Source organism: Anomalospiza imberbis, chromosome 6 (genome assembly GCF_031753505.1).
Source record: "Anomalospiza imberbis isolate Cuckoo-Finch-1a 21T00152 chromosome 6, ASM3175350v1, whole genome shotgun sequence".
NCBI lineage: Eukaryota > Metazoa > Chordata > Aves > Passeriformes > Viduidae > Anomalospiza > Anomalospiza imberbis.
The window spans coordinates 48832007-48859931 of NC_089686.1; the positions used below are offsets into that span (position 1 = coordinate 48832007).

The following is a 27925-nucleotide window of genomic DNA, read 5'->3' on the forward strand; positions in this document are numbered from 1 at the left end:
TAAAGAATTGTGTTATCCAGTGATTTCTCTCCGAGATGTTGCATGGAAAGGAAGTACTTACAGTTAAATTCCCAACTCTCTTGAGTCTCTTGAAGTCAAATTCCACTCATGTTAGCAAGTTGTTTCTGTTTTAGTTGCCTGGGTAGTGTTTACTCTGCATTAATATTCATTGTCCACTCATCAATTGCATCAGTATAAATTACTGTATTCTTTTATGCTGGACTTCATGGAAACTCTGCTGTGCTTCTTCACTTATTAAGAGAGGGTCAGAGCATAACAGTAAATCAGGTAGTAAAGGAACTTCACACTGAGACAAATAAGCTTTTGTTGAGTTGGTACATGACTTTAGTGATTTCTGAGTTCCTGACAATTAAGAACAAGCAATAAACTTCATGCTGTCCCTATAGAAAATGATCAGAATGTCTATCAGCTACTTTTTACCATTCTTTAAAACTAGTTTATGGGAGTAATTGGGGAAGATTGTAAAACGAAATGCTTTGCTCAGGACATCATTCAGCAAAGTAGCAGTTATGCTTCTGTGCCAGACAATCTTTGGCTACAGAAATCATTTTTATAGGCTGCGGAACCTCACACAGGATTAAGAAATGTGAATCCCATGGGTGGGGACTCATTTTTGTTGTTGTTTAATCAGGTCCTCAGAGTGAAAGGGACATAACTATATTAAATTAGAAAAAGAATTATGTAGAAGATATATTAAACGACAGACAAAGGATGACAAAATGATGAAATGATGACTTGGAAAGTGTGAAAGGAAGTTCAGCATAGAGAAGAACAGCATAGAAAATATGGGTTTAAGCCTTTGAAAATGAGCAATGATATGTTGACATAGGCACCATTGGTTTTCAAATGAGAGTGACAAGAATCCTAGATTGGTAGGTTTGGGAGTGTTTTCTTCTGGAGAGTAATGAAAATTAATTTTTCCCATGCAGACTATCTGAAAAAAAAGAGAGTAATTTGACTAAACAGCTCTATTTTATATACCAAGTACTTACTCTTTGCATTAATACCTCGCATCAGGTTTTGTGTCACAACCTCAGTGTAGTTACCTATAGTCTGTGACATTCCTGGTTCTTTAGCAATAAAGAACTGTATTGTAATCTCCTCGGCTGCCCAACATGGAGCTCAGGTTGATGGGAATTGGAGAAAAACTTCACAGAATAAAATGTGACAGTCTGTAACATACACAAGTCGCAAGCAACGTAGAGCAATAACAAGTAAATGTTAACAAACAGAGCGAAAGAGAGAAAGAGAAAAAAGAGAGAAATGTGAACATGTAAAAGAATTAAGATTCCTATATAACAACTTCATTTTAGTTACCCCAAGATTCTAAGGCCATTAAAATCAATATCTTTATCTAGGTATCTTTATTAGTTTCCTGGTTTTTATATTACTGCATATTTTGAAAGTTGTTATGAAGCTCTTCTGAGTACTGAAGGACTTTACTCTGGTACAAGAGCAGAATTTAGTATGCTACATGAATTATTTAGAATCCTTCCAACCCAACCTACCTCTTCAACATTTACTCACCACCGTGTCGACCTGGGTCCCTCCAGGAAGCCGTGTCCCCCAGGAAAGGCACTCCAGTGACGGTGGTGACCGTCTCTCCCAGTACTAACTTGGCCAACATAGTAACGTCACTCCCAGAGAATATCACCCTTGACAGGTAGTACTTCTTGAAGTGAGGTGACAGTATGTTGGCTGCCTACCTACTGGTACTGCTAGAGAAGTACAGGAGCTCTAGGAAAGTCAATCCAGTGCATCTTGCTATTTACAGGCATTTTTGGATATGTGCTTATTGCAGTGCTGAGAATGCTTGCTTCTGGAAATCCTGCATTGCACAGAGCTCTGGAAGATCCTTCCTAGTTTCATCCTGATCCTCCTAGGGGTTTACTTATACCTACCCTGAACATCTGAGAGTCTCACTAACACCAGGGGGGTCATTGACAGGTCAGGTAGAGGTTACAGGAAAATGCAGTCAGGTGAGTCATGTTACCATCTTATATTACTGCTCTAAGGAATACAGTATGATGATCTATACAGTATGGAAGGTGTCTGAGACATGGAACATGGATGAATGAATACAAAGAACAATGACAGCAGGAATGGTAGTGCTTGTTATTTTGGCTTTGTGCTTATAAACAGACAAGTAAGTCAACAAAAGGCTTGGAGAAAATATCCAGCAATTATAGTCCAAGAGGGATACAAGCAAGTAGACTGGGCACAGAACTGGGACCTCATACTCTACACCTCTTTGCTCCCAGCCTTTTGTAAAAACAGGTAAGGGATCTGGTGTATTTAATCATAGTGCAGCAGAAATGCACTTGTTGCACAGAGGTGCCTTTTCCTGTACCTGTCCTGCAAACACCAACCATACTCAGTACAGCAGAAGGAAGAGATGCCAAGAGCATCTCTTTCATATTCCAGGAATGCATTCTGCACTGGATGACATGGGAACCATGTGCTTGAGAAATAGGATTTACTATATTTATATCTGCTTTGTGTTGGAGGATTGGCACAGTTTGGCCTTTTTTGGCTGAAGTGCTTGTATCTGTGTTTTCCCATGACGCAAAGTGCCTTGGGCTCATTAGGTTATTAAGGCATGAAAATTCCTAAACTTTATTATTTAGTTCTTCATTTGTTTTTTAGCATAGTGCAGTCCTGACCCTAAACACACATAGCCCTGGCTCTGGCCCATAGGGTTTGTGTGGGGAGATTTTCTAATTTTAGAAATTTTTTTTCATGTCTCACCTAATGCCAGAAAAAAAGCAGGAAACATCAAGCACTGTGCTTGGATACATAGCTCCTCCTCTTTGTTTTCAAATTACTTGACACAGAGGATGTTATTTTTTACTCACATTCTAAAGTCAACAGTAGTAGACGTGACACCCACCGGTTTTATCTCTACAGGAAGTGACAGACGAATAATTGTACCACAAAGTATTCCATTATATTAGTTATAGATTCTGTTTTACATGTAACCCTCAGCTGTGAGATTGCAGGAATGCCACATGGGGCAGGGGGCAAGGAATAGATCCAAAGTGCTTCCACAGAACTGTAGGCACTTAACTGACAGTATTGAATTAGAGCTGCAGTCACCTGTGATCTCTTACGGAGAAAGGCACCCCCAGAGGACAACTCATGTCATAAATGAGTGGATTACTCCAAGAGCCTGCCTGATTCTTCTTCCAATAAAAGGAGAACCTCAGACAAGTGAAACTTAAGTTAGATGAGAATAACTGAAGGTTATTCCTTTTGTTTTGAGCTGTTAGCAATTTCTCCATTAGATCCCAAAGACTCCATTGTCAGTGGTATCAAGATGTGATCATTACCTCATTTGCTATTTTGGAGTGAGGAGCTGGATTTTAAAGACTAAGAAGGCTAAGTATAGTGAGGAAAGAAAAAACACCTCCCTATTACCTTTTCCATTGCCTTTTTAGTACTTTTTATGTCCAATACATTTAAACCTGAGCTTTTTGAGCTGAAACAGACCCAAGCTCTTAGCAGTTACTTTGCCATCTTACAGAGAGGGGCAAAGGTTTTATGACACTAAAATTAGATGAGACTTTTAAAATAAACTTCAGTGACTCTTGATAAGAGAATTTGCTTCCTGGAGGTTTGAAGGACCACCACAGTGACTACGTACCTCTGGCTTTAACAATGCTTTGCTCTCCATAAAAGCCACCGAGGTTCACAAGCTGCGGTGAAATGTTAGGCAGCAGAATGGGCCTCTGACAAGAGCTGCCTAGAGTTCCCAGCTCCCACTGAGCACTGGCACTAGAATTTCAGTGCTCAGCGTACTTCTGACGTTAGAGCCGGTGTGTTGCACAAGGAATACAGGTTATTTAGGTTATGATGACAGAAGTGATGAACAATGAAGCCCTGAGAAAAGAGCAGCTCCTTCAGAAAGCATGAGTGATAAAACTGGAATGGGTAATTCCACACAGTTTGTTTAAAAGGAGATCAGCTCTCTCTCAGGAAATTGCACTGAAATAATGGGTTCCTAACATCACACAGTTTGTTCCAGTTCATCTGACCATGGAGTACACTGGAGTCACTGCAACTTTGTAGCTCCCTTCTGTCAGGGATAGACTCAGATTACTTTAACTATTCAGACATCAGGATAGTCTAGGAGTGGATTATTGAAAACTGGCTTTGGGGCAGAGAAGTAAAAGAACCACAGAATGTTATTCTGAAGCTGAAGTCTATGTTAGTAATGACAGACATTTCCCTTCTCCTCTTAGGTGCCTCACTTCTAGTAATTTTTTTCTGTATTTTACAGCCATGCAATGAACAGAGAATTTTGCCACCAGTACACTATGAAAGAGCCTGCACAATACATTTGTATGAATATAGGATATCCTTGGAGTATAGCTTAAGTGAAGCTGCATGCAGAGTGGATCAGAGAGGTGAGAAATTCTTATTTGGCTATGTTAAAGTCAATATAAACCTTTTGTGTGCTGGTGTTGTAAGTACATACATGAAAAGAATAGAAGTGTGGGGTAGATCTCTGAACAAACCCCAAATAACCCATCTCCTTGGCTTATGTATTATGAATGAATTCTTTAGACCATTGCAGTGTGGCACCAGACAGTACTGTAGGCATCAAATGAAGTTATGAATTCCACTCATGTTCTAAATTTTTTTGCAGTTTTGGGAAATTACATTCACTGCTTCATGCAGTGACAACTCTGAGATGTAAACACGCAGTCAACTGGTCCAGCAGGTGAGCACACATCTCTCATAAGAGAGGGGCTGAGGAACTGGGCAACACCTTAAAAACAAAACTGAGAGCGTTTAATACTTGTTTTGCATGTTTTGGGGTCCTCTTACAAACTTGCAGCTTAAAATGTTTCACGGTGTACTGAATTAAATTATTATACTTGTAGAGCAGTGTGAGGTTTGGGACAAAAATGATGTTTAAGTGGTTGGAAGCGTCTTTTTCTGGGTTTGGTGGGTTTTTTTGTTTGTTTGTTTGTTTTGTGTGTGGGTTTTTTTTTTTTTTTTTTTTTTTTTTAACTTCTGTCATGATACTGACTGTTTAGAATACTCAAGCCTTGAGATAAAAGACATTCTGGCACAGCAGACTGTGGTTGTCTGATGCTTTTTTAGGTATATTCAACTAGTGGCTTTGCCACAGGCCTTTCAAGTAATCTTCCTCGATTAAATTAAGCCCTGTGTCAACTGAAAATATTGGGGATTATTTCCATTTTCTCTCTGCTGTCCACTTAGCCTTTTGGATATTTGATTGCAGTATAGTGGTTGTCCTGCATAAAATGATGCCAAAATGAAGCCCTGACCTTAAATAGGGCCTGTAAACAACACTGCAACATAACAACATCAATCCTTTGACATGCAGATGCTAGAATTTGGTGGGTGTATGTTAAGTAAGGGGATACACAGTTCTCTATAGTTTGAGATAGCCCCAGGCCAAGTTTTGGTCAAACTGGTCAGGTGAAATCTGCTGCTCTGTATCAGGCCCAGTTTCACCAGGCACTCTTTAAGCAGTATCTTGAGAATTTATGGGCAGCAGAAACAGCTTTGCAGACAATGTTTTTATAGAGGAAATTTCTCCTTTCTTGATGCTGCTGGTGAAGGTCTGCCTGCAGCTCTAGCTCTGCCATCCTCTACTCTGAAATGCCTTTCCTCCCTTCTGCTGCTTTCCCAGCCACCCACTGGTGGGATCAGGTGGGATGGAAAACAGGAAGAGTTGCTGCAGGAAGGGGAGGTAAGGTAGAATGAAACTGACATTCTTAAACTCTGACAGATTAAAATCAAGTGCTGTTAATTAAAGGTACCCTCCTGCCAGGTGTAGATTAGCCCAGGACTGAGCTGCTGAGAATGTTGGGGGCAATAAAAAGATTTAATTCAAACCTGTCAGTCTTTAAATTCAAAGCATCTTTGCTTTGGCTGCAAATGACCACAGCAGCTGTGCAGCCTGTGGGCAAAGCTCTGCTGTTTGCATGCCTGTGCCAGGAAAGTGCTCCTTATCCTGGGAGGAGGCACTGGGCAGAGCTGTGCTGAGCTCTCTGTAGAGCTCCCTTGGCCCTGAGGGCATGGACCAGGAACAGATGTGAAGTGCTGACTTGGAGAATGGGAGAGGGAGTTCATGTATAGAACTCCTCCATGCTCAGCCCTGTTTGGTGATGTGTTTAATCACTCCACCACAAATAATATATAGAATTAATAACTTCATGTGATGTCCTTTACACCTGAGCAACTAAGCAGGCTTTTTGTTTTTTAATAACGTACTGGATACAAATCACATGATCTTATGTGACCTAGACACTGTCACACTGAAGCTTTAAACTTAAAAATTACAAGAAATATACTGGACAACTTGGACACTATTTTAGAAAAGTTAGGCACCCATTCTGTGTTCCTAATGCGATATTAACTATAATATTAACCATAACTAGTTGTTTACAGTTAGATGATGTTAACCAATCTAAAGATTTTCACTGCTTGCAAGTCCCTGTTTTCATATAATGTGCTGGTAACGGTTTCAAAAACAAGTCAGTTCCTCTGAATGCTTCATGTTACAGAAATGAAACTTAACATCCAAGGCAATGCAGATCTTGTCTTAACAGTTTGGTTCTGATCTTAGTATTTTTTTGCTTTTCTCCTGCACACATATAGATAGTTCCCTATTTGGAAGCTAAAAGACACAGGCAATATTTTTTGCTGCTAGTGGTGCATAATAATTATCAGAAACAGAAATCCAGCTACAGTGTTACAATTTTGTTAGCTGAAGTGCAAGTGTGCTTTGTTACTTCTTAAAATATATATGCTTATAGATGTATATAAAAATAGTCTCTCTTAATTATTGCAGAAATAGATAAGTTGCTGCTACTATCAATACTTCATGGATATTGTGGTAACAGCTGAGTTTAGAGCACTGACGGTGGTGAAACAGTTCCACATTGAACCAAAATTACATGTATTCTCAGGATACCAGTGTGGAATTGTACTGAACTTGTAGAGTTCCTGGTTCTCCAGTTCCCAGAGAGGACCAGAGTAGGTAACGGAAGGAACTTTATAAAGTCATGGATTCTGAGCTGATTTCACTCTGTAGCTGACTGCTAAAGTACCCCAGAATCTGGCATCTCTTGCACCCTATCATGGGGCAGTTGGCACAATGCTCATGGTAAAAGACACACAATACTGCTGTGCCCTCTTTCCCTCTTGATCCATGATGCCACGAAAGCATCTGCTTTATGAGGAAGTTTGCTGCTTGAACATGAGCAGTGATAAGCATTTGCAACCTGAGGGGAATGGATGATAAAACCATCGCTAATGTGTGCCAAGGATACAATTGGTACAGTCTATCAGTCACGTGAATTGTGATTGGCCTGTTGCAATGGAAAAAGCCTTTAACAAAACAAAATGAAAGCTATTTACCTTTTGAATGGATTTTACATACTTGCACAAAAGGGAAAAGAAATAAGAAAGGAAAAGAGAATAGGAAAGAAGAGAAAGACTCCCGCCATTTCTTCCCCTCCAAAATTAGCATTGGCATTGGTGAAGTCACACACAAAGGAAAGTCTCACTTTCTTTGTGCTTCTCACAATGACATCAACATGCATGGCTATGAGATGATGAGAAAATATCTCACTCACAATGAGTAACAAATCAAAATTTTCTTCAAAGCAAAAAGTGATAACACAAGACCATCATAGGTATATGCTAGCTCTTCCAAAACACCTGTTTTGAACTCTATGTCGGTTGAGATCACTTGGCTGGCGATCTGTCCTTTCTAATACATTGCAGGGGGATATTCTGAAAAGGCTGAAGAATGTCTACTATGCAACTTGGCTGGAACATCTGCCAAAAATGAAGTTGGCATTGTTTTCAACGTGGTTATCTACTTTCAAATTACTCCATAGAATAAATAGTGATATTCCATGGGTAGAGGTAGATTATGGGGTTTAAAAAATCAAATTGGAGCCCCGTAATTTTGTGTGCTATAGGAATCTCATAGAACTGAGATATTCCCATAATAAACCACTAGCCATGGGATATTATAATATATTCCATGGTGACTAGTATTCTTCCCATCTCCCTCCCCCCTCCCAGTAGAATTAGTATGGTTAATTTAGCTCTGGTTTCACCTATTGCTAACATGAATCAGTACAATTAAAAATAAGAATGAGGCAATCACTGTTTAGGCCAAACCAGCTGGTAATGACCAGTCAGACCTTTCCCAGTTTGGCCTTTGCTGCTAGAAGGTTGAAAGAGCTGTAACTCCCCAACCCAGACTTGCAAAAGGAGCATGCTTTAGAAAATGTGGTTCAAAACTCTTCATAGTTCTAAATGCTAAACTCTAGTGGAATATTATAGAATAGATTGATTTGCATGCCATGGAATAAACATCCTTACATCTAGTCTTGTCTCAGAGTGAGTCATTTTGCATTAGTGTCAAGAATTTGAGCTGTTGTTCTACTTTGCAGTTAATCACCAGAAAGAGACTGGATTGTCTCATGAATATGCATGATGGTATAGTTGTCCCTTCAACTTACTAGGCACCTAGTTTCTGTAATGAGATGTACAATATCTGCCATTTAAAACAGCTGAAAGGTCCCAAATGGGAACAAATGAGAAAGCATCTGGCTGTTTCGAATTCCAGCCCTGTTTTGTCAGAAAGCTCTGTAATTGCTGAGTACTTGGCTCCTACTCTGCTCTATGAAGCATTCAGCTCTCAGGAGCCTCTGAGACGCATTACACAGTCCAGCAACACAGCTGTAGAACTCTCAAAATTCTTCCACTAGATGTAACAGCTTTCCAAAATATCTTGAGACTTGTATGCCCTTAACCAGGACCAAAGTTTGGGCTCCTAGAGCGTGCTCTCATCCTTAGTTTTGCTGATCAGCCTTCACTGTACCATTTGTCCCTGCAACCTAGACTTCACACATATTATTCACTGTGTGATGGTGGGACTAGAATGGATAAATGTGCTACCCATTGCTCTAAGAAAGCAGTCTGGCTGAATCTTAAATCACTACGCGGGATGGAGGTTAACGGTCAGATGGACATTCCTCTAAGAGGTTTCCTACCTGCTCTGTTAATTTCTAAAATTTCTTCTTGGGCCAGTGGGCAAGTGTCGCTCTGAGTACTGTGGTGTGGAGAGTTTACGACAGATTTACAATAATTGGGGGATCCCAGCTGGGGTGGCCTCGGGATATGCTTCTTTTTTTTCTTTGGTAGCTTCTGCTTAGCCATAGCTAAGGAGTAATACATTCCGAAATTGTTCACAATGACAGGGACAGGCATGGCAATGGTCAGCACACCAGCGAGAGCGCAGAGGGCCCCCACCAGCATGCCTGACCAAGTCTGAGGATACATGTCTCCGTAGCCCAGGGTCGTCATGGTGACAACAGCCCACCAAAAGCCGATGGGGATATTTTTAAAGTGTGTGTGTTCACTGGCACTAGGGTCATTTGGTTTAGCACCTATTCTCTCGGCATAATAGATCATCGTGGCAAAGATTAAGACGCCCAATGCCAAAAATATGATGAGCAGCAAGAATTCGTTTGTGCTGGCACGGAGGGTGTGTCCCAAGACCCGCAACCCAACGAAGTGGCGGGTCAGCTTGAAAATTCGCAGGATTCGCACGAAACGGACTACGCGGAGGAAGCCCAGGACATCCTTAGCAGCTTTGGAAGACAGGCCACTGAGTCCAACCTCTAGATAGAAAGGCAGTATGGCCACAAAGTCAATGATGTTCAAAGAGTTTTTGATAAATTCCACCTTGTTTGGGCAGAAAGTGACTCTCATCAAGAACTCAAATGTAAACCAGACCACACAGACACCTTCGATGTAGGTGAGAAAGGCTTCCGTCTCTGCTTCCCTGTAGTGCCGCACCTGGGTGTCATTCCCGATGAATTCAGTTTCTGTCTTGTTCACAATGGGGTTGAATCTCTCGTGGGTCTCGAGGCAGAAGGTGGTAATGGAGACCAGAATGAAGAACAGGGAGGCAAATGCCACGTACTGTGGAAAGAAAGATATGAGAGAAATGTTAAACTAGGTTAAGTATGGGGCCTTTGATTCTGAAGCATCAGGGAGAGGCAAGAGCAGTATTAAATGTAAATATAATGCCAAGCCTTCTTCCTGTGGGCTTAAGATGCCAAGTCTCACCTGCAAAGACAGCCTAACATTCAGCCTGGGAGGGAAAGCAGTATATAAGTACATGCTAAAATCCATTCTTATACAGATAGTGCTCTAGTGTGAGTGTAAATTTAAGCAAGCACTTAAATCTCAGGACTGTCTCTGGGATTTAAGGTTAAAGACGTACTGAAACTGTACTTTCCTGAACTTGGTTTTCTGTTACTTCCTTGCCTTAAAGAGAGAGCACACCTCCCAGGACAACTGCCAGGCAGTACTTTTCTCAGCATTCTCTCAGCAGTATCCACTGCTCTCAGCTTAGTGAGAGCTGTGATATTTCAGATCTCAAAAAGGTGTTAGTAAATACTGGTGGCAGTCTCAGGTGGGCTCTACAGCAAGGAGCAGAGTCCTTGGCATCATCAGACTTTCTTGGCAAACCCCAGACACAGGTTGAGAAGAGTCACATTATCAAACAGAGCTCTCAAATGCTTCTGTTCTCAGTTCCCTTCTCTAGATATTTTGGGAGTGGGGGATAAGAGGGGTAAGGAAGAGATTTCAGATAAGTCTGTCATCTGATTCCATAGGACACAGATCTATTGGCTTTCATGAGACACAATTTTCTTGAAGAGATTCTCATTACAATGTAAGACTTGTACCAGAATTAGATGAATTTTTTTTAAGGATGTTGGATTACTATTGCAATCTGGCCTTGAATGTTTCCAGGGATGGGCATCCACCACCTCTCTGGGAAATCTGTGCTTGTGTTCCACCACTTTCATTATAAAAAATTCTCTTCTAGTATGAATCTTCCCTTGTTTAGTTTAAAACCATTACCCTGGGTCCTGTCACAACAGGACTTACTAAAAAAGTCAATCTGCATTCCTTCTTATAAGCTCCCTTTAAGTATTGACAGGGAGACCTCCCTGGCAGCAATAAGGTCTCCCTGGAGAATTCTATTCTCCAAGCTGATCAACACCAGCTTTTTTACCTTTTCTCAGTCTTTCCTCAGCCTAAAGGAGATCTCCTGTATTCCATGACAATTGAGGGGTACAGTCAGTGCAGGCAGGCCAAAATTCACAAGTCTTGTAACCACAGTTGCCTTGCTCAATCCTCCTTTAATCAATTCAGTAATTTGCATATATCTAAGTCTCTTTGTGTGTTGGAGTAGTGCGGTCATGGTAATACCTCTTGCCATTCTACTTCCTACATCTGTCATTTTCTTGTTTGTCTTGTGTGTCACCTTCACAAGAGATGTCATATAAGGTATTTCCCTGTCTTTATGAACATGAGCAACTGTGATAATAAAAATATTATCAAATACTCTTCTAGTTTCCTGTTACTCACAGTGTCCCTTTTCCAACAGTGTAGTCAAAACAGGGGTTAAAAAGAACTAGTTTCTTCTAACTGGGTGTTGCCAGTGAATGCAGTGAAATAGTCTGAACAAAACTGCTGCCAAAGGAACAGACCCATTAAAAATAACCTATGCTTCAAACTATCAAAACTCTCCTGCAATCAAGAAGTTCCTCCTGTCTGCCTTCCTGAGTAGACCAAGTGCAGAATTACACTAGACCTTCTATATTAGCAAACAAAGTCCAAAGCATGGGTTTGCCACATTTTGAGCTGAACCATTTAACAGAATACAAAGAAAATGGAAGAGAATAAAATCACAAAATCATTTAGGTTGGAAGGGCCCTCTGGAGGTTGCTTGGTACAACTTCAAAGCTAGACCAGGTTGCTCTTGCCTAGTCCAGGTCTGAGTATCCCAAGGTTGGAGATCCCACAGCATCTCTGGGCAGCCTATGCCAGTGTTAGGCCAGTAAGAGCAAATAAGCATGGAAGGATACAGAAGCAGACTCTTCTGCTTTTCAAATTCAGCTTTGTTGCCAAAGAGATCAGAACCGTTGTTGCAGATTTAAACAATAAATCAATATTTTTTCCCCAAAAACTTCAGGTTCTCACAGCACTGTTATGTCAGGATCTGCTATACATGCTGATATGTGATAAAATCAACACCTAATATATCTGGGACATAAACAATATGAAGATTAGGGAAATTGAGAAGCAGGATTTTGGGTATATTTTTTGTCAGATTCTCCTGTTAAAGAGGGAAATTTCTCCATGCACTGTTTCTCCGTCTGTAAAATAGGTGATGTTGATCATGTGCTTTGTGATCCTATATAAATGTGCACAGGTTCTATATGCTTTTAGCTAAATATTAATGGCTTTAGTATTTCAACACACCTTGGCTTCAGAGGGTAATTGAGAGCTTTTAGTCCCCACTTCAGCAGAGCAGGAAGCACCTCCTAAATGAGTGTGAAGTGTCTGCTTCCTCCTATCTGGTTTTAACAGCATCCTTTCCCAGGGATGGGCATGTTTTTGTAGGCTTTGTGGCTTCGAAAGCATGAGTCTGCTTTCAAGATTTCATTAAACTATGTCTGAGTAATGGTATTGACAGGAAGAATCCCAGTATTTTCTCCAATTTAACTTTTCCCAATTTAAGTGCAGAAATGCCTGAAAGTCAGGCCTCACAATTTGTTCACTGGCATCCATCTCTGATAGATTTATCACCTGTAGTTTCTTGGAAAACAGGAATTTAGCAGCTTACCACAAGTATCACTGGCATAGATTTATGTTTGTGATCCTCAGTTTATATTACTCTCATCCCTTCTTTCTTCTGAGTATTTTTCTTTGTTAATTATCTGAGGTTTAGCAAACTAAGCATGATCTAATAGTACAAAAATCGGTGAGTAGGCTTTTCTAGGATGACCAGCATTAATTTTTTGCCAAATATGTGGGGAAAAAAAAAAAAGAGTTCTCCCTGGCCCACCATCAGAGGCCCATTAAGCCTAACATGATAACTTGTCAAATCTGGAGATGGGTGGTGCTGATAAAATCCGGTGAAGACTATGAGACTCACACATGTTCTATTGGCTTTGGAAATAAGTCTGTCTCTTTTTATTTCACTAATAATCTAATAATTGAAATTAATAATTCACTAATAATTGAAAACGAATCAAACCAATGGATTGGTCTTGTATAATTTAGTGGTGCTTAATCTTCTTTCTCCTTACATTTGACAGCAGTTTATCTTCTTCCTAGGATCAGAATGGGCTGAGAGAAAGGAGTGAGGATTTTAAGAAGTGATGTCACATGCTGCTGAGTTACATAATGTCATCTAAAATTTTCTATAATTAAAGAATATACCTAGGTGAAGTGTTTGAAGTGGTCAAAACTCTTTTATTTGCTTTGACATGTGAATGATTTCTATTTCACTAGAAATGCTGCTGCTATCACTTTTTTTTTTCCTGGCTCTAATACCAACAAAGAAAAATCTCAGATTGTCCGAAACTACAAAAGCCATAAGCAAAGGCAGAAAGGAGATTTAGCAGGGAGAGATTTGGATTAAAATGTAAGTTACATTAAAATGTTTTCATTCCGGAGACAGAAGAAATTACACTCCTGCATAATTTCTCTTAATACCAGCTATATTTTAATAAGTTTATTTTGAAAGAGTCTAAAAGGTGTCATGCCCCTAAGTGAAGAATTTCGTTACCTAATTTATCTTGCCTTATATTAAATCTATCTATCATCTATAACTATCTATCGATCTATCTATCTATCTATCTATCTATCTATCTATCTCTTCTCCCTCCCTTATGTCTAACCCAGCCATTTTTGCCAGGCAGTGGGAATGTGAAGTACCAATTAATTCATAACAGTAGTGTTTCACATCAACTTCGCATGGCTGTAAACGGAGCAAGTTAATGGAATCAGACATGGCCATTCATGAATAATTAGCCAGCATCTTTCTATTCAGCATGGAAAGAAAACAATAGTCCAACAGCCTTAAAAACCTAAATAAACCTTCTAATACATGAGGATTTAGAGGCTGGGCTTAGATAAAAGGTCTGAGTATTGGACCAGACATTATTAAATACACAGGTTTTGCTGTTTACTTCTGGGAGTAGTTTTCTAAAACAGCACTTTACCTTGCATGTCTTTGATAGTTCTGGTCTTGGAGATAAGAAACCTTTTTTTATGCTTGGGTCCACACAAATATGCTGGGTAACCAAGAATTGGTTATTTGTTCTCTTTAATGTGCAAATATGCTAGAATTCATTGATATGGTGCCTGGAATTCCCTGACTTCAGTGCAGACAGGCAGTGAAGGCTGGTGACAAAAGTACCAGATCAGAAATCAGGTGAGTGAGGCTCTTTTCAAACCTCCACCACTGACACATTCAAGCATATGGGCCTGCATTTTTGCACCATCCCTTTTTCTATTTTTTAAAAATTTAATTGAGATAATAAACTCTTTGAGGCTCGGAACTGCCCGCCAACTTACATCTGCTCCCTGTCCAGACCGATCTGTGTCTGGAGTGGGGACTTGGGAAGGGAGGCCTTGGCTGAGTCTTGGCAGCAGTCTTAGATCAGAGACAACAAAGAAAGTGTGTGGTGGCAGTGGAAGCAGCAGGACTTTACAAGTCAGGTTTCAGTAACTCCAGTGTTTGTTTTCTAGGAAATAGTGGTGTACACGACATGCTATTCATAATTCATTCCAGATCACACGTTCAGAGCGAGCTAGTAGCAGCTGCACGCTGCAGACACGTGCTTTTCTCCTTTGATACTGCTCAGAATCATTTAACAATCTTACTCAAGCTAGATGGGAGAAAAGAAACACAGAACACTCAGAGAAGATTTGCCAGCCTTTTCCTTTCCATCTGCTATCAGAAATATTTTTGAAAGTGATTCTTAATCCCTAGCCTTTTATAGGGAAATTCAGGAAATTGTACCCTACCCAGAACCTCTGGATGAAAAGCAGAGGAAGGTGGCAATTTGATTCGACTACATCTGTTAAAGCATCAGGAAATTCTCTCTATAAGTGGCACCATCTCTTTCTACTGATCTATTTCAATGAGCTTCAGTTTTGATGACAAAAAGTTTTAAATCACTACATGATAACACTCCTAGTCTTGTTGAACCAGCAAAGAAGAGGAACTAAGCAGTTGTCATCTCAGTCTGCACAAGCAGGGCACTGAGCAGCAGGAGGTTTGCTGCTTCTCTCTTAGGAGGACCCAGGGTTTGCCAAGACTGAAATGGGAGGTGAGAACATGCAACTCACCATAGAACTTTGTCTCTGAAGGAAAAACGATGGTAGTCTTACTGCTATAGAGCTTCCAGAAAAGTATATTGTGACTCTAGTGAGATCTATTATGTTTGGGTTAGTTTGTTTTGGGATTTTGTTGCTTGTTTTGGGGGAGTGGGAGAGGGCTGAGGGGCGTAGATGGGCAGAATAATATAAAAATCCCAAGTCTAGTAATTTTTCACTTTGTCAATCACTGCTACACACTTGCAGGAAAAAGTTAGGCTCAAGAGTTTCAATAACATATGCTGGGAAGAGTTGGTTTTCCACAAAACATCAGTAATTAAAATATACCCAAAGACCTGTGCTAGACGTGCATAAAGCACTAGGGTTTCTATTTACAAGGTCTCTCTTCAAGTACTTTACCAGCTTTCTTTTACAGTAGTTCATCTGATTAAAGTTTGTCTTTCAAAACTACTACACTTCCATGAAAATGCCAGCATTTGCCCATCTGTGTCTCGAATCTCAAAGCTTTGCCTAGTTTTTGTTTTAATCTGTAAACAGTACTTTGACCACTCTTAATTTAAAATTAATTTAGTTCAGCCTGTGTGTCCCCAAATTATTTAACAAGACAATTTTTTTTGCTGCAGCTCAGCCAAAGTATGGGTTAAGTGAAAGCTGCCTTAAATACTTAGCTTTATAAACACTTTATTATGTCAAGACCAATTTTCCAGGCTTTCTTAGAGATATGGACCCTGATTCAAACAAATGACTCATTTTTAATGTGCCAGTAATTCTGCTGAATTTTTGAAAGCAATACTGAATCTGTATGACTGATCAGATGACTAAATGTGGGCACATGATACCAACAACCAGATAATGCTGGGGAAGTGAGCAAAAGCTAGGACTCTGTCAAAAAGCAACCTCTGCAATAATTCATTAAGTATCCTAATGGAAGATGTTTCAAGATCCTGTGAGCAATGATCATGAAAAGGAAATTATTTGCATGGGAAAAAAATCCAGGTGTGGATTTTATGGGTGTGGTGCAGATATATGAGGGCACAATCAGATGTTAGAACCAAGCTGTTCTCAGTGAAGGCAGAGATGACCTTCTCAGCAGTCAGCTATCAGTGAAATGACAATACAATTGATAGAGAAGATCACATCAGCAAACATGCTGGTTCACTCACAAGGTTATTCAAATTCATGTTTTGTAGCTGAGACAAATGGAAGAAGGAGCCTTGCAGCTAGACAGACCTTGCTCTTGAGTTGGATAAAAAGTCCACTAGCAGCTCATGGATCAAATGATTATGTAATGCCAAAAAATATATGACAGCTTGCAAAAAAATCTTGGAATGCTTTGTGGCACGCAGACATGAAACAGCGTGTTAAAAAAAAATGTGCAGTCATCTGTGGAAAATATGCTTAAGTTATTCGGTGTTGATGTTGCAATAAATAAATTAGGAGCCGATCTCTCAAATGTTAGTCCTAGCAGGCAGCCATGTGCTTTGACAAGGTAGTTACTGGGATAAGTAAGGCTGCATCAGACCTGGAAGTGGGGTATGGACAGTGCTCCTCTGGGGCCACATGGCCAGCCAGGTGTCACCAGGCAAGGGCTGGAATGGTCCTTTGTAGGTCACAGGCAAGCCTTCCAGTTTTATCTAGGACAGATTAAGTCTTGTGAATTAATAGGAACATTGACACAGAAGAGAAGTGAGTTTATTTTGCAAAGCTTCCTTGCTGCTCCCCAGTCTGGTAGTGAGAACTAAATGGGAACAGTATGGTGGGACCAAGGAATGTTTCATATTGCTCAGCAATGGCGCAGTGGGAAATTCTTAACATATATGGATTCCTGATCCAAAAGGGCCCCAAGACTCCTGCAGCTGAATATATGAGACACATATACTCAGAGGGAGCTGTAAGTGTGAAAGTAAGCCTTCCACCTCTGAGGGACTGCAGAAATATGTGCTTGATAGGGACCTTCAAAACTGTCATCTCCCTGTCCCAAAGCACAGTCTTTGATCATTCGTGAAAGGCAGCTACACTGACTGCTGTTAAGGATCTCTATTGGTGAATATCATAGAAATTCTGCAGGAAATTTATCCCAGTACTTCACCATTTTTTATCAATATTTTTTCTTCCTAATGCCTAACCTAAATCATCTTCATCTTAAGCTTTTTCATTGTTGTCCTATCCATCACAGACAACTAAGCTTTTAGAAATTTTCGGGCATTTTCTTTCTTTTGTAAGCTAACAGCCACTAAACATCCAAATGCCTCATGAGTCCTAGACAGCTGTTTTCATATGCTCGTGCTTTTGCTGCATACATTCAATATAATTATTAATCTCATTTTCAGATGATGCCACACACTTTTATGCCATCAGTTCTGTCAAAAGCTTTAGGATTAAAGAAACTGAGAATGTAATGTAATATCTCATACATGGGACATGAACTAACACATGGCAAAAGAAACCAGAGAACCCTAATTGCCCATTAATACTAGGAGTTTCAATTTTTTTCTGTTAGGCAGTTGGTAACATTTTTTGGACTTTGCACAGTTTCTGTTCTAAACTGAAGTGGAGAGTTTTGTAGCAATGAATGGTGGTGGTGTCATGCGTTAGGATTTTCAGGATCTCACCTCACCACCTTTGTTCTGGATTTATCTCCTGAGAAAAATCACACTTCCTTCCTCTCTAACTTGCTGCTGGTCTATTTTTTTCCCTTTTTGTTACAGCTTCTGCACTGTGACTTGCCCAAAGGTGCCTTAATTCATATGCTTATATTTATATGGTTTACAGCCTTTCTCAAACCTACTTTTGAATTGCTGCTAGAAGCCTTTCATAGAGCTGAAGACATTTCTGCAGCCTTTTGGAGCCCACCCTCAGTGAGGTTTGATTCACCAACCTCAGCTTCATAGCAGCCCCCAAGAATGAAATTGTTACAGGTATGAAGGAGGTAGAGGGTGCTTGGTGGTCTCCAGCTCCTTTAGAAAGATCATGCCCTGCTTGCTTACCTTTTTTTTTTGCGAGAAGAAACCCTCCAGTGTGTGGGAGTATTGAGTGCAAAGGTCCATAAGGAAACACCTGAAACACAGGAAGGCTTTGCCCTGAGTGCAGAACTCTTTAACTTTACATGCAAGGCCAACTTTCCTCCCTGTGGCTTTTAAGCCAAGGTATTAGGTGTGTGTTCCAGAACATGTTTGTGCACAGACAATAATGCTTCTGCTTCGAGACAAATGAAAATGAGTACCTGTCCAACCTTTTGTGGTTTCCCATGTGGGCGGGTTGGCTACATAACCGGCCTTGGATGGGGTGTGAGGTCTGTCTGCACACCTTCCACACACATTCACACAGAGCTGCTGGGGTGTGGCAGGCTGTAGGATAATGCTGGCAGCTCCTACTTAGGATGAAGTGGAAAGTTCAGAATGCATCAAGCTCCAAAGGTGAGCCTTAACCCAATTTCTCTCCCAAAGCAATACTATAGCAAAAATAATTATGATACAATTCATCTACAGACCAACTTACTTCATATTTGACCATGGATTTTGAAACCTCAGTTTCTTACTCTGTGGGATATGTTCCAAAGAGATTTAAATTCTGGGAGCAGCTGAGTGTTTACCCTCTGATAGTTGAGTTTAGCACCTCAGAACAGAGGCACTCAAAATAACTCCTCACCCTGGAAAACTGGAAGCCCTGGGATCACTACAGTGCCAGTAAATGTTGAGCTCAGGATTTCCTGTTTTCACTGCAGTTTATGTGGATGGATGTCATAGATGATGTATTCCCTGAAAAACAGAGTTCTTAACAAGGTGTCTAAAAATAAGGCTGTTAAGCCTCAGTCATTTCAATGACTGCTTGATTTTGGATAATTTCACCATTTCTTAATTTTTTTTCCCAGATTATGACTAGCAGTGTGTTGTAGGCACTTTCTGTCCCATATTGTTTGCTTAGCTTAATCCATAGCTAGCAGTTTGTGCTTTTAAAGCATTATGGCCATAGTTCTTTCCTACCTTTGAGCAGTGTGTAGCATAAAATTCCTGTAAAGCTCCTAGATGGTCTAAATATGTTACTAAATATTGAGACCTTTTTGTGCCTTTGCTCTACAAAACCTAAATATCAAATATAAACATTATTATATATTTATATTAAAGTATATCCACATTACTTATAATTGCAACTATTACAAATCAAAAAGAAATCCCAAAAACTATTTTAAAAATAGGCAATATTTTGGAAAGCCAAGGATGTTTTCATTCTCTAGTTAGGCAGAGGCTCTTTCACAGCTTAATTTTGCAAGGATAATGCACAGGATGGGAACATACAACATTTCCACTGATAGTGTAACCTTTGTCAGTACTGGGTATTGACTGGCTGTGAGCCATTTTAGATATCCAAATTAGTGACAACATAACTTATAAAACTGTGTTGGTAGCTCTTTTAGGCAACTTCCAAAATAGCCTTTGTCATATAAGAAAGATGAGGACGAATGTTTGAGCAGGGCCTGTTGCAATTGCATGAGAATTAATGGTTTTAAACTAAACAAGTGAATCAGGCTTAGATTTAAGGAAGAAGTTTTTTCATTATGAGACTGGTGAAACACCGGAGCAGGTTGCCTAGAGAGGTTGTAGATGTCCCATCCCTGGAAACATTCAAGATCAAGTTAGACAGGGCTCTGAGCAACCTGATGTGGTTGAAGATGTCCCTGCACACTGCAGGGTGTTGGACCAGATCACCTTTAAAAGCCACTTCCAGCCTAAAGGATTCTGTATAGTCTGTCTTGACTCAGACCAGCAAGACTGAGGGTATTTTTTTCAACATTAGTTATGCTGTCTCTCTGAAGAAGAAAATGTTTATTCCTGTGTTTCCGTGGCTCCACTCTTCAATGTGTCAGCAGTAAGCAACTGGAATTATAACGTGGCCACTAGGTGCCAGTCTCCTATTCAGACAGTCACATGCTTGGCTTCCCCAGTAATTTCTTTATTCTTTATCTAACATCTCATGGAAAACAGCCCAGTTTTGTTTTGGTGAGATTCCACTGTTTTGTGGGCAATAGATGTGATATTTACAGAAAGCATGATATACAACCCAGAGACTCATGAGGGCATCTGCCATGGCATGAGCTGCCACCATCATAAGTGACACAGGGCAGTCAGAGCACATTGCCACCCCTCTTGCTGACAGCACCACCCTGATTTCAAGGAGCGAGTTGTAGCATCCTTTCTTTCCATGGTACAGTATTTTATCCTACTGTACCCAATCTAGCCACAGTAGTGGCCTACAGACTTATAAAAACCATGTCCTTGCATGGAGGAGAGCAATGAAAAAACCTTGTCCTCGCTGTTATGTTTTTAAGGCTAAATTGGTGAGTCACACGTAGCACCTGTGACACCATTGTCAAAGGGGCTTCCTTGCAGGCGAGAGCCACTCGCTCATCTGGTACTACACCAAGTACATCTCTCTGTTAACCCCTTTCAGATGGGGCTACAAAAGGCCCAGGAGGGCCCCTTTGGGCCCCTCCTTGGGGGTGTATTGCATAAGCAACAAGCAAGCACTTCTAAAACCAACCTCCTGTGCAGTCAAGATCAAAAGAAAGATGGAGATATTTGGAAAGGATCACAAGGTAAGTCATAGCCTAAACCTAGAGAAAATTTGTTTTCTCTACAAGGTAAAAGGAATGTTCAATGTTCTAAAAGGTTTGCTAGCAATATTGTGCAACTGTCTTTAGCTTGTGTTTTGCAGTACACTCAACACCTTGTTGGATATTAAGATCCTCTCATATATTATTGTTTACTGTCTTCTGGCTGTATCATCTGTGGTGTATTTTTATTTCTTAAGTTTATTCAAGTGCATATGCTAAGTGTGGTTGGAGAACCAACTCATTTTCTGAATTCTAACCTCAGACATAAAGGACATATTTTTCATTTGAAACAGCTCTGTTTGAATATTATGTATCTACCTGCAGTACAAAGAATCCAAAACACTCTATAGCATCTAACAGTGTGGAACTCTACACCTGGGAAGTGCTGTTGAAATGTTAATGTAGGTATCAATCTCTGCAACTGTTTTGTAAGGCAAAACCAGTAGCTACTACTTCTGTCCCACAGACAATGTGATTGTGTATAGAGCCTATGTTTCTCAAGTATGGTGCTTTGACTATGCAACAAGGTTTTGAGACCTTGAATTGGGGTAAAATTAGGGGATAATGGTCAAAACCTGTATCTTAATATCTAAACTTCCCCGGGGTGGATAATCTGTGAAATTTGGAGTGGTGGGCTGTTGTTAGGGTGCTGTGTCTTTTGGCCAAGAAATGGTCCCCCAAATCCTGTGTTTGCAGAGTTCAAAGTCATCTGATTGTGAAATTCCAGCTTGGTCCTTGGGCCATGTTCTTCCCTTTGACCTTGCAGCTCAGAGAGTCCAACACACAGCAAATGCATGGGGGGCAGTGCTCATATCTGTGTAGGCTCTCAGAGTTTTGTTCTTTGTGCCACCCTGTGACATCAATGACTGTGAAAATGGCCCCTCTGGGTTGAGAAAAGGGTGAAAACTTCCACTGCCCTTGCTAGTGTCCTCAATACTTTGTCATGAGACTTTGAAGTCCATAAAACTAGGAAATCTTATCAGATAGTTTACTATGATTGGACTGATGGCTTATTAAAATTTAGCCCTTCAGGAGATTTTGGTTTGGAAACTCAATAACAGTGAATCGCCAGAAATCACTAATCACTTCTGGAAATCTTCCCTAGCAAGTATCCATGTAATAGGCACAAAAATGCATAAAAATTTAAGGGAAAATCACAGGGGATTGGGGGTGAAGTTGGAGAAGAGAGGTGAAAAGCAGGACTCATGTTCAAGCCAGGTATTCTGTTAGCAAATAAGGATGAAAAATAGTAGGATTCACACCAGAGGGCTTATTTTCCCTTGCTCCATTTATAATTCTTAAGTGATTTGTGGCAATTGTGTGCTGCCATAAGCCTGTTTATAGCACCAACTATGTGCAATTGAATGTTGTGGGAGAGCACAAAAAACTGTTTCCTAAGGAAGGGAAGTTAAAGGTGATTTTAGAACATAGAGCTAGCTGAGAATCAGAAGATGCCCAAATCAAGATTTGTGATTATTTTTTAAAAAATTATTTATTTCTCAATCAGAGCTTGAAGTATTTTTATATATAACTTGCAGTAAAACCTCAGTAAGGTGAAAGAGGCATTGTGACCTCTTCCTTGAATGCCCCGTACCTCAGATTAAGGTGCACAATTTTCTGGAAAGATGGAAAAGCCTTTTCCTGTCTTGGTGCATTAGGTGCAAGCAACTTCCCTAAACAGATTACTTACAATTTGGCAATATAAATGCCACTCTAACCTCAGGATAATTCAGAGGACACTGCTTTGATGCAGTAAATGGTTTCCTCCAAGAAGCCATCCTTTCCAGACACAGGAAGCATGTCTTGGATACTGACTGGAGGCTGCGGAGGTGAATGCACTCCCTGTTGCCACTTCATCTGCCTCAGAAACAAGAATCCAGGATTTCTGACCCTTTTCCCCATCTTTCATTAAGCAATCCAGGCAGCTGCCTTTTTGTGAGGAGGTTTGATACGCAGAGAATTTGCAATGTGGTAGGAGTCCATTTCTGCACCTCTTCTTCCAGTGAGCAGCAGAGGTGGGTTTTGATGTGAAATGTTGAGCTGAGTATGTGATTATCAAGCTCTTCATAATCCAAGACTGTGGATTCCCAGATTTAAGCTCTTCATAACACAGTGGCTCACTGAGATGAAGATTTGCAGCCGAAAATTTAGCTTATCTTTAACCCGGGTTGACAAAATTTGCATTTTGCAGACCTTTTGTCTCAGTACAAGTGTTGACAGAGTACTAGGATTTATCTTTTTTTTTTTTTTTTTTTTTTTTTTTTTTTTTAATTCCTTTTCAAAATAGTCACAAAAGTTGGGGAGGGAGGAATTGCCAACCATATTTTAAAGGAGCTGTAGCCATGGTAACTGAGGTACCTTCAGTTACCATGGTAACAAATGCAGCTCGACTGCCTTGCTGTAAAGCCAGACAAATTTACTCATGATCTGTTGATTTTAAGATGATTTATAAATTGTTGAGCTATTTTAGGCACTTAAATCCGTAAATCAAAATGTCTGTTAAAACGACCAATACACTGTACTATTTATGAATTATTCCCCCATTCTTATTTCACCAACTGGATTTTTTTCCCCCTATTAATGTATCTAGGGTTTTTCCAGTCCCAGTTTTTCTTATTTAGTGTTTAGAAAATGATATTTCATCAGAAACAGATGATTCATATTGCTTCTTGTAAATCTCATTTATTTGAGAAATTCTAGCCCCCTCCCCTACCTCCCCTGCTCAGTCCTACAGTCTCTAAATGGAGCTTTATGTACTTCTGCCTTCAAACAACAAAATATGCTTTGCTAAAAATTTGCTAATGAATTAAATCAATACAGTTTGGAATGAGTTCCATCTCAAACAATCAATACGGGCCCAGTGATGTACAACAGGCAGGCAGGTAAATTGGTCTAAATAAATTTACAATTGATTTTACTTTTAAAACCAAATTAGGACACTTACAGTCTTACCAAATAAGATAAACTGCAACTTATGCAAACAAGAGTATTCCTGGTTTTGTCTTTTTTAATACTAGTAGTGAACCTGTTACTTTTGAAAGCTCAGTAACTTTTATTCCTGGGGTAATATGCACAATTTCTTGGCCCAAAAGCATGGGTTGCTATTATTAAAACAAGTCATGTTTATTCCTTTCTCAGATTGTTTTTACTAGTAACTTGTGGTAGCCTCTGCTTGTTAATGAGCACTAAAAGATTGCATAATTCAGTGTAAGTTATGTAATAGGTTTGCACTTAAATCGGTTTGTGTCCTGGTATGGATGTGCACGAGGGCTAGGACCTGCTTCTGAAGACATTGCTGGGTTGGGTGTGCCTTTTTTCCCTCTTCCCCATTTGAATTCCCCCTTTGCCACTGGCTCGTGTGCCCAAAGAAGAGTAGAGTCTTGAGGGAGGATGCTTTTTGTTCAGGTGGGGCATTGTGCCGAGCATACACTGCTTGATGCTGGCAGAAGCATGTCCAGAGCCATGCAGTCTGAGGTCACCAGAGCTTCATGGGCATAGAGGGCTTGGATCTGGAAGGATCATAGCTGTGACAGTGTGCCCAAGTCTGCGGGATCTGCCGTTGCTAATCTGCTAATTTGGAGGTATTTCCCCTGCACTGATGACTCATTCAGAGACATGCGGCAGGCACATCACTGGGAGGGGGGCGAAATGTAGCTCTTCAGAAATATGCAGTGCCTGCTGCATTCATTTCTTGTGTCTCCAGCCATGATTTTTCAATAGTTACACGAAGCTTACAGTCTGAAGCCAAGTAAAAAGTCTGAAAAGCTGAGTTGTAGAAAGTTCTCTCAGGTCTGCTAGTTTTAAGTAGTGGTGTCAGCAATGCTGTAAGTCTGACAAGGTTAAGAAGCTGCCTTTAAAACCCAATAGATACTTAGGCAGATGTCATGGGATTTAACACAGCCATTGGGTTTTAAAGGTGCTTACTTTCCCTGAACAGCATATGCTTTGCTCAAGAGCATCATGTTACAGTCCTCTAATCTAGTGTTAATGGCCATTAGAAGTTGCTCTCCTTGCTCAGAAAATCCTGTTAATTCTTCACATGCGTACACAACTCATACTAGTATTAAAGATGAGCAAATCAGAGTTATTAGGTAGTGCTTTGCCCCTAGGATTTTAGCATATCAGATGCTAAATTCTTACAGATGCATATCAGATATGTCATTCTTACAAATCTTGGAATTGAGAAATGCCAAAAGGTGTGTTTGTACATCCTTCTGCAACTGTGAGGCTCTTCCAGGGTTATTCAGGGTATTATAAGGGGCTTATTTCACTTCCTTTAAGGGAGAATTCCAGAGCAAAAGAATTTAATTCTTTTTTTTTTTAGCCTCATCAAGCTTTCTTTCCATTATTCCTATTTATATGTTGCTTAGTTTCGCTTGACCTTTTTCTCCTTGGTCAAAGTGCCCTACAGGTTGTTGCAAACTACTTTTTTGCCTCTCTAGTCTGTTGCTTAGCAGAGATGGGAATATTGAATTGGTTCAATCTGTCTCCTTAGTTTCAGCTATTCCAGCTTGCAGACATGTCTTTTGATTTTAGTGATGATTGCCTAAAAAATAAGGATCTGGAATGCTGGGATCTCTTCAAAGCTTAGTTTAGACTGTAATGTTTTTATTTTCAATATTAACGCTTAAATGTCATTGTTCTTATTGATGGAGACAGTGAGATACCTGTTTAAATTAATAGAATGTTATAAGGGTTTTTCCTTCTCAATACCTCAGTTAAAAAAAAATCTAATAAGTCTGCCGCTTTGTCTGCCTTTCTTACCTACTCAACAAGAGCTCAAGTACAAGATGTTCTTGTCTGCTGCAAGTGGCAGATTCACTGCATACACCCAGCCCTCCCCTCCCTGCCAGACAGGGAACTGTACTGAGATAGTCAAGCTGCCTGAACATGAAGAATATCTAGAGCAACTCTGTGGCTCGTGGATGTAAGAAACACAATGCAATGCATTTATTAGAGTGTCATGCTCTTCTAAGTGGACTTGGATCTCTGACTGGTTCTCTGGGATTAAATATTTTCAGCATTGACTGGAGTGTTTCTCTTCCCAGCTCTCACTTGGGTGTCATAGTAGCCACATGGCTGAACTTTCCTTGGGAGATGTTTGGAAAATGGCCTGGTTTCATTAATCTTATGGGCCAGGAACCCTAGATATGCCATGGCTATTAATGCTAGAGCCAAAATAGAATGTAATTGGGTCAAAATGAGGAAGCACAGAGGTGTTATTTTGTAACACATGCCTTTGTGTTTTTCAAAAACCCGCCATGTAGTGGAAGGTGATATGTCAGCAGTTTCAAAAAAGAGAAACTAACTCCTGATCTCCTTCAAAAAGGCAACACTGGAATTTGCTTTCATGCCAGGCACAGTGAATTTCATAACTGTTGATTTTTCTATGTTCTAAATGGCTGTTGGGCTGACTTTAGGCCGTGATCTTGCAAGTAGCAATTCTGGTAGAGCTTCTGGTCTATCACGAACATCTAGCGCTTAGCAAAAGTGCTGGGGGTGGAAAAAAGGTGGAGAATTCAAGCGTTTTAGCTAATGGTGATGAATGGTGGCTGTGAGAGCTGGAAAACTCCCCTCCTTGTTGTGCTGTAAGTAGATGATCTCAGTTTCAGCGCAGTCAGACTCTGCCTGGCATTTCCTTGTCTGCCTTATTTTGACCGTCTTACCCCCTTACCTTTATTAGATTTATATGTGCAGTCAGTTTCTGCATTCTGGGATCCCTTTCTCATCTGTGCCCATGTGTAAGGGTTGCAGTAGTTGTTTTTAGGACCTTCTGCTATTTCAAATACAGAAATAGATTTGAGTCTTCTGAAAAGGGAATAAATTCTTCTCATGCTACTAGGGACACGTATGGCTGGGTTAAAAAAAGAGTGCTGATGCAAAGTGAGTCTGTAGCTTGGAAGAAAAAATCTTTTTGCTCTCCACACTCTGAAAAAGATTACTATTGTTTGGAAGCAAAGAAATACAAAATGGGCAGAAGGTGATGTGCCTAAATGGATTTTAGTGGATAGCTTTAGAATAAGGCATCTCTTTCACCCTAGCAAATGAATTGACAGAAGCTGTTGTGTTTTTCTGACAGCCTTTTTTTGCTATGTGCATTGCAGCACAAATGCTAAATTCTCTAAACTTCCCTCAACAGAGGCTTCACCAGCACTGCAGTGAGGGTATCTCCTGTGGGAATACCTGCTGTATTTCATCTGGCTGGTGACGATTTGCATTAATAAAAGCAAGTGCTCTAGAGGAGGGAGTGTTTCCATAGGCTGAGTGCAAAACTATGCTTTCAATTCTCCTGTTTCTTGCAGCCAATTTACCTTTATTTTGGGAATCTTGAGGAGCAGTGTGGATTTAAGTGGGTTGGAGCAAGAGATGAAAACAAGGAAATATGACATTGTGCTAATTAGCTTTCTGCTGCTTGGCAACAACTAAATACTACCTGGGAGCAACAGAAGGAAGACTGAAAGGAAAAACAGGTAGCTGAACTTAGGCACTTGACACTTTTTTTTAAAGTCCTCTGCTCCTTACTCTTTCTTCAAATCATAAATGGAAGAATAAAGATGTGAGTGAGATTTTTCACTGTCTTTGCATGTTTTCTTTGGAAACATATAACTGCCAAATGGTGTATGCTCACAGTATACCAAGTCTTGTGCATTGAACACAAAGTGATTGTGTCATGAGACATGGTTTTCCCTTCCCCAAATGATGGAGATTTCTAGATACATTATTACTTCACTAGCATGATAATTTTGCTTGGTTTTGGACACCTTATTTGTTTACTTGGTTTATTTTCATTTTTCCAGTAAAACAAATTGGGCAAATATATATTTTTATATAACTTGCTCAGAGAGAGCTCTTTGTAGAGCTTTCAGATAAGTCTAAAAGAGGAAGATCTGTCATATTTTTTCTCCCTGAAACCAGCAAGGTTAGGCCAGAAATGACTAGGTCCTCTGTGACACTTGGAAAACAATGGGAAAATAATATAATTATTTTAGATAGAACTTGCTTGAAATGAGAGATTGTCAAGGCAGAAAGCACATTAAAATAAAATCTTCATTGCCATTTTACATAATCATCTAGAACATGCTGCTG

General features: G+C 40.1%; 1 protein-coding gene across 6 annotated transcripts in view; it reads right to left on the reverse strand.

Moving 5' to 3' along the window:
* Positions 1–27925, reverse strand: part of KCNC1 (potassium voltage-gated channel subfamily C member 1) — a 123336-nt gene that overhangs the window by 29090 nt on the left and 66321 nt on the right. For all 6 annotated transcript variants that reach the window (XM_068194046.1, XM_068194041.1, XM_068194042.1 and 3 more), the window contains exon 2: positions 9072–10005. In XM_068194046.1, coding sequence (XP_068050147.1) covers positions 9072–10005 — 934 coding nt within the window. The remainder of the gene's footprint in view (positions 1–9071; positions 10006–27925) is intronic.